Source organism: Musa acuminata, chromosome BXJ3-4 (assembly GCF_036884655.1).
Source record: "Musa acuminata AAA Group cultivar baxijiao chromosome BXJ3-4, Cavendish_Baxijiao_AAA, whole genome shotgun sequence".
NCBI lineage: Eukaryota > Viridiplantae > Streptophyta > Magnoliopsida > Zingiberales > Musaceae > Musa > Musa acuminata.
In genome coordinates, this window is record NC_088352.1 from 47,747,234 (window position 1) to 47,754,740 (window position 7,507).

At 44.0% G+C, this 7,507-nt stretch overlaps 2 protein-coding genes across 2 annotated transcripts; one reads left to right on the forward strand and one right to left on the reverse strand.

Moving 5' to 3' along the window:
- Positions 1 to 1,698: 1,698 nt before the first annotated feature.
- LOC135635630 (protein CHUP1, chloroplastic-like) lies at positions 1,699 to 3,986 on the forward strand. Its single transcript, XM_065146847.1, has 4 exons — positions 1,699 to 1,941; positions 2,091 to 2,158; positions 2,239 to 3,000; positions 3,075 to 3,986. Exons 1-4 carry the CDS (start codon positions 1,779 to 1,781, stop codon positions 3,984 to 3,986), a joined length of 1,905 nt encoding a protein of 634 aa, XP_065002919.1. The 5' UTR covers positions 1,699 to 1,778.
- Positions 3,987 to 4,521: 535 nt separating this feature from the next.
- LOC135635226 (protein CYTOKININ-RESPONSIVE GATA TRANSCRIPTION FACTOR 1-like) lies at positions 4,522 to 5,743 on the reverse strand. The gene is made up of 3 exons (XM_065146173.1): positions 5,430 to 5,743; positions 5,024 to 5,338; positions 4,522 to 4,909 (listed from the first exon to the last, which is right to left on the reverse strand). The coding sequence occupies exons 1-3, from the start codon at positions 5,607 to 5,609 to the stop codon at positions 4,589 to 4,591; spliced, it is 816 nt and encodes a 271-aa protein (XP_065002245.1). The 5' UTR covers positions 5,610 to 5,743; the 3' UTR covers positions 4,522 to 4,588.
- Between the last annotated feature and the right edge of the window lie 1,764 nt (positions 5,744 to 7,507).

Here is a 7,507-nt window from a genome sequence, read left to right on the forward strand (position 1 = left end):
CATGCACCTAACTAACCTACCCAAGACGTTCTAGATACTAAAATGGTTCAACATGTGTCTCAATCTCACAAACTATATGAACTTGAAAAAATTCCTCGGGTAAATTATGCATAACCAAGGAATTCATGCTAACCTAGAGAAAGCTTAATCGATCATGGAGATGTGACCTCCTAAGTTGATTAGAGAGGTCCAGTAGGTAGGTTGGTGGCTATGAACAATTTCCTATCTCGGTCAGGGGACAAATGTCTCCTCTTTTTTTTAACGCTAAAAAGTTTGAATGAATTCATATGGACAAAGAAATGCTAAATGGTCTAGATCCCGATGAATTATTTAATTGAGTTACCATAACTCATGTTCCTAGATCCCAATAAATCATTGAGCCTATACTTTACTATAATTGACCTCATCATTAGTTTGATCCTCATTTTGATTCTCATTCCAGAGGTGGACGGAATGCATAGGTCAATTTATTATGTCAGTAGTATACTTATCAAAATTGAATTGTGATACTCTCGACGATAGATTAGCATTAGCATCGGTGTTGGTGAAAAAAAAAAACTATATTTTCAATAGTAGCAAATACTAGATTCACCTACAAAAGTATAAAATCTAGGAGGAACTCAATAATACCTGAGTTTCATTATCAAGTATATGACTTTCTTATAGTTTATATTGTTAAACGTTCGTTTCTTGTTAATTTATAATATATCCTCAATCATGAGAGAGAGAAAATTCATGATGAACTATGATATATAGTATCTTCTTTATTTAAACCGAGTAGTATTATAAGTAATGCCCAGATTTAAAAAAAATGGAAGGAGATTTTGATTTATGATGAATGTTCTATATGTAATTTATAGACCTATTAAGTTAAAGAATAAATTATCTTATCAAATAGGATCAATTGTACTATCACATAGGATCCTAACATTAGGAAACATTTTTTTTCCTCTTCTATGATAGAATTTAAGTAAAGCTCCAGTAATTATTTTTGTAATGGACTTTCTATATTTTTTATAATTCATTGTCCTAAATTAAGTTTGATCTTCATTTCAAGTGTAACCAAATCCTTTTTTGTAAGTTGAGACAAAAAAATGTTTCTCGCTGAAAATAGCTGTTCTCATGAAAATATTTCCATCGCTAATCGTTAAGCTTCTCTCGTTCTTGTCGAGATTGTTACCTAACAAATGGAAGCCTGTTTCTTGGTCAAACTTTGCACAGAAGTTGACTTAAGATGTATGAGTCAAATCATTTAAGACTTGGCTTCACAAACGAGTCAAATCAATAAAGACAGCACCACAAACGTGCGCGCTGTGCGACGCAGCATTCAGCGATTGGCGTCGAGCAGTCGAGGTTTCGAGGAAGGGTTTGGTTGGGAACGAAGAGTGGAGCGATCTTTCCGCGTCACCTCCCATTCTGCTCCCTTCGGATTAGCTCTGCCCACGGAAGAGGAGGAGGAGGAAGAAGGAATTGGAATGTCTATCCATTTCTTCCTTATCTTGCCTTGATCTTTTCCCACCCTGCAGCCAGCTAAGGATCTAGAAAATGGGCAGCAGATGGTGGCTATCCCAAGGCGCCGCCTTTTTTCTCCTCCGCATGCGCATTGCCCTCGTCTTCTTTACGGGAGGAAAGTTCGATCAGCTTTTATTTGGCTGCCCTGTTCGTGACCGGTGCTTGTCTGTGGATGCGGCGGCGGAGGCTGCGGGTTCTTCTTCCCGGAGGAGTCGGCTTTTGGGTTGCATTGGTAGATAGGACGGCGGAGACGAAGTGGCAACGGGATGGAGTTGGTGGTGAGAGGCAGGCGGGACGTGAGTCCCCTCTTTATCAAGCTCGGCGTCACTGTTGCCCTCTCGTTCGCCGGCTTCGTCCTCGTCCAGCTCCGCTCTCGTGCACGTGCTCGACCCCCCTCTCCCATGGCTTCCCGTCCTCGTTTTTCTTCAGGTTCTTCGGCTGCCCATTCCCCGTCTCGTCAAAACTCGATCTTTATCTCTTTTGGATCTAAAAGACGCGATGACTCTTTGAGGTTAAGAATCAAATATGGTCTTTACCTTTATCCGGTGGTGATTTCCATCTGTCTTTGCTGATATCAGGTGCCGAGTCTCAAGCCATTGCCAGTTCTAGCGTTGGCCTCAAAGACGAGCTTCGTATTCCAAAAAGCGTAAGATTTAAGACCTGTTGCGATCAGAGCTCGTCCGCGATTCGTCTCTATTTTGCTAATCGTCCGTTTCTTTACTGAAGGAAGACTCTTTGGCCAAGATCGTCAATGCCACTTCTAGAATCACCACCAGAACTACAACCACTACGACCACCGTCCTGTTGTCCCCGACCAGTAAGAGCTCCGGCGACGGTGAGGGCTTTCTCTTGTCGGAATTCAACGATATCGTCATGAAAGAATTCAGAGCAACCGGGAAGGACGCGGAAATTGCCGCCAACACCTCCGCGCCTAACAAGTTGGAGATCAAAGAGGACAACGCAATGGAGCAAGAGATAGAAAACCTTAGGAAATTGGTTTGGTCCCTCCAGGAGAATGAGAGGAGCCTTGAGCTCCAGCTGCTGGAGCATTACGGGATGCAAGAGCAAGAGGCCGCCGTGAGAGAGCTTGAGAGCCAACTAAAGATCAACTTGGTAGAGGCTAAGCTGTACTCCTTAAAGATCGAGTCTTTACAGGCCGACAACCGGAGACTCCAAGATCAGCTGATGGAGTACTCGAGGGCGATGAATGAGCTTGAGGCTGGAAGAGCAACGATCAAGATCCTGAAGAAGAAGCTGAAATCGGATGGAGAGCAGGCAAAGGAAATAATAGTTTCCCTTCATCAAAGGATCAGCGTATTGCAGTGTCAAGAGCAGAAGGAAGCGAAAGACAAGAGGCTGAAGGAGTTGGAAGATGAGGCTGTCGAGCTCAAAACGATCAACTCGAGGCTAGCAGAGGAGAACTCGGATTTGGTGAGACAGTTGGAGGCATCACAAGCTTCGGCATCGGTCGCACTTGAGAGTTCAAAGGTAGCACCCGATTTGATTGTTGCATTGATTATTGTTTCTTCGTGGTTCATGAACCAATTTCCACTCCGTTGCAGGCAGATGCATCGGAGGAAGCCAACTGTTTGAGGGAATCGAACGCGAAATTGATGGAAGACATCGAACAGCTCAAAACAGATCGGTGCACCGACGTCGAACAACTTGTTTATCTTAAATGGGTCAACGCTTGCCTCAGGTATGAGCTGAGGAACTATCAGCCGCCGCCGGGGAAGACAGTCGCAAGAGATCTCAGCAAGAATCTGAGTCCCCGGTCGGAGGAGAAGGCGAAGCAGCTCATACTGGAGTACTCCAACTCGGGTGCCGATGCGAAGAGCTTAAGCTCCATGGACTTCGACTCGGAGTATTCGTACTCATCGCAAGCATCCACTGGGGAACCTGAAGACGCTTCCCCCGACGTCTCCTCCTCGACAAGACAGAGAAATCAGAAAAAGATGAAGTTTCTCAGTAAACTCAAGAAGCTAGTGCTGGGGAAAGACACCGGTAGCCACAAACCTCCGGCTGCTGACAGAATTCCAAGAACTCCAACAAGCGGCAGCAGCTCCGGGAGGAGGGCATCCGTCTTCACCTGTTCGATCGATGACATGATAGGAAGAGAATCATATGGTAGCTTCTCGTCGAGCATAACGGGGGAAGCCAACCCAGCCAATCAATCAGGCAGGATCGATCCCGGAGCCGACGAACGATGCCACAACGACGATGCTTGGTCGCAGGCTTCCTCCAGGTCATCCTTTATTATCCAAAGACTTGACCTTGAAGAAGCAGGGAAGGAGAAGGAAGAGGTTGGAACACCCTACAGATATGAGAAAATGGTCTCTCGAGAGGATACCGCGAGGGACTTTGAAGGAGGTGACACTCCTGAGAAGGCTGAGATCAAGAAGCTTGCAGTGGCTCTGAAGAGAGCAAGAGGGATGTCCAAGTTGAACAGGAGGTCAGCGTCCTTTAGCAATTGACCCCAACGTCCGCGGACAGAGCACCGTAGTTGACTAAGTTTGCACAACTAGTCCTCTATTTTCACTGCGTCGAACGGGTGGTCGGCATCATGCAATGCTTGTGATTTGCCACTGTTTCAACCATGAATGCTAGTCATGTCAGTATAAGGGTGGCATTCAGACATTCCAACCACTATTTTTGTCACCTGTTTCATAGCATATCGGTGCATGGATCTGTGTGTGCTTGGATTGTGCTTCTTTTAAGCTTCTGCTTATTGATTTTTGTTCATGCAATGAATACAAGTTCTCTAGTTCAGTGTTCGACTGAATGTCTACTCTTTCATCCATACTGACAAACGAGAGTTATTGTAGCTCAATACTAATTTGTAGTTTGTGCAGTAAATTACTTCCAAATCCATGAGTCATTGTAGTGAGAACCAGTTCTTCAGGAGAAAGAAAGATGTGATATCATACCAAGACACCATTAGGTTTCCTCGAGAACAAGCATAGTCCATTAGAATTCCCTAAGAGCTTGTTTCTTCCACAAGCTTATCACTGGGCAAACACATACGTAAATAGCATTCACACCATCACAAATATACACTTCATTGATGCATAAGAGCTCAACTGCGAATAAGGCCACATGATAAAGCCATCAACAGTATCGCTGCATCTCTCTCTTCTTGCGGGAAGACTTTCTTGATTGCAGAGCTCCTGTTCGAGCTTAGTTTAGCTTCACCAAAGCAAAGCTTCGTCGCAGTCATACTGCTGGCAGTGTCAACCTTGCACCGTTTCTTGAAGGGGAGAGTTCGATCGACATCTAATTCCTTCTCTTTTTGCACTTGAGATGGAGCATCAGCCGGGACTAGTCCGCCGTTTAGAGCCGCTGCTGCCATCGCTCGCCTCGCCTTCCTTTGTCGAATTCCACACGCATTACAGAGCGACTGCACCACAGAGAGGGATGCTATTAACTGAAAAGAGAGAGAGAGAGAGAGAGAGAGAGAGAGAGAGAGAGAGAGATCTATAGATGGCCGTTTAGTAGATTAAGAGGTGCTCACCTTGGGGCCACGAGGTCCACTCCTCCACAGAGGAGTCTTGGTTGTGTTGCAATCGCTGCAGACTCTGATGATGCCACCGGGAGAGCTGCTACTTCGATAGTATGTACTAAACTCAGAAACTAGCCTGTTTCCTCTCGGTTCGCTTACTACGATGTGAGTCGAATTCATCGTCTTCCTCACAAAGCACATCTTAGGCGACATCCATCTACCAGGCCTCGCCGGTTCTTCTTCTTCTGTAATGCCATCGCTGGGGTCAGCAGGACGTTGTGTCATGTACTCATCGCTCGATCCAGCTATTTGGAACTCTTCCTCGGGCTACAACAAGAAAGGAAACGCGGTGTTATGATCGTAAGCCATCAAAGATCACAAGGTCACGAGGTGTACTTGTGGTGCAAAAGCACCTTACCTCTTGCTGTGGCTGATGGAGGTGATGGCCGATGCAGTAACCTCCTCTTTCATCGTGGCTGACACCGAAGAGATCGGGACATGAGAAGGAAGAAGAAGGATTTGCTAGTGCGTAGGGAGGGAGGTGACCTCCCTCTTCTATAGGGATAACACATACTTGGTTCAAGTCCAAGGGAGACATGGTGAGAAAGGAAGGAGGGCAAACAAGCGTAGCTGGGCTCTGATTTGTACCACAAGTGAGATGGAGATTAATAGACAAAGCAGAGTGCAATGGTCACATACAAACAAATGAGCCACCATAGCTAAAAAGGATTGAGAAGGGGTAAAACTTCCATTAATGAGGTAAACGAGAACAACGAAAGCTGAAAGGCATTCCAAGATGCTGCAAATAGTGTCTGCTAAATCCCACGGGAAAAAGAAAGATATATCTTTACTTGCCAGCAACCAATCAGATATGTAAGATACGAATAGAGCTCTCCGCAGGGCATCTCTCGCTATTTGCCAAAAGGCATTTATTGAGAGGGCAGGCAAAGGGTCAGGAATAGCTTCCTGACCAAACTTGGCTCATCTTCTCTGGATTTGCCTTTCTGCAGCGAAAAGTATAACAGCGGTCTTAGCAGCTCTCTATCTTTTGCTGTCTGCTGTGTTAGAGCTGTGGCTAAAGATTTCTCTTCTTCGGCTCCAAATGCTATACCACTCGTCACATGTTTTGGAGGAAGAGTTACCACTCTCTGGATTTGCGTTTCTGCAGCGAAAAGAAGAACAGTGGTCTTATGTCTCTATCTTTTGCTGTCTGCTGTGGATAAAGATAAAGATCTCTCTTCTTCGGCTCCAAATGCTATACCACTCGTCACATGTTTTAGAGGAAGAGTTACCACTCTCGAACACGCAACTGTTGGGAGACATAAGTATGTAGTTGAAATGGACTAATGAACCTATACCTGCTTCATGTTCATTGAACTCACCTCTGGATAATGTTTCCTTGCTGTGGGAAGCTGCTGCAATCAATTTGTATGACAGCGGGAGTGGATACGTAAAAGAAATGTCCCTCACTCTTGATCTACATGAGGTATAAGGCGCAATGATTAATAGAGTAAGTCCAACAGGTGCACCTTTCATATATATGGGTGTCCCCATATCCATGGGTGATGGTTCCCAGCTACAAGACACTGCATACCATGCTAGACTCTCTCTCTCTCTCTCTCTCTCTCTCTCGTGATTGTTTGAGGATATACTACCAACATGTAGCAGTGTAAACCACAGGAAAGTCATATACTTGAGAATGGAACTCAACTATGTCATTGGTCTCTCTCTCCTCTCAAGTATAATGTTTATAGATCATGGTATTAACCTCAGCTCATGGCATCTAGTGATTGCTTCGGTCCATCCACCATTGAGTTCTTAAATGCAACTGAAACCTTATGTTCGACTGAAGTCTACAGATGATGGGAATTGATTGGCAGAAGATCCATCATGCATCGATGCTACAGTACTCTGTGTAGCTTCATTAAGCTTCCAGCATATACAGAGAGAGGATGCAATATGTCAGAAGATTTGTCATCCTGAATCCAGCAGGAGACAACGTTCAGATGAATTTATTATAAGTGAAAGCTTCACACCACAGTACATAAATCAATTTCATGAAGCGAGTCTCTGTCGCAGATGGTGATAGGAGTCCTGAACAAAGGAGGAAGTCATTCAGAAGATAACATAGAATGCAGCATATAAATAATATATATGATGATGATGATGATGATGATGAATCAAATATGTCCTGATTCTTTCCTAGTATCAGTACAATTTTCAAGTATTTATGGATTATTTCTGATTATTATCTCAAAAATAGATCCTGATGGATTAGAATACCTCACCATTATTTCAACTGAATTAATGGATAAATTTAATTCTGATAAGGATAAATGTAGTTTAATCACAGAAAAACAATTTTACAATTGTATTTTGTTAATGATTTGAGTAAACATGTAATTATAAATGTAATTTGGCCGAAACAAGGACAAAATGAGGGATAAATCCCAAATATTCTTAATATTTTCTAATAAAGCGACGAAATTGCCCTTC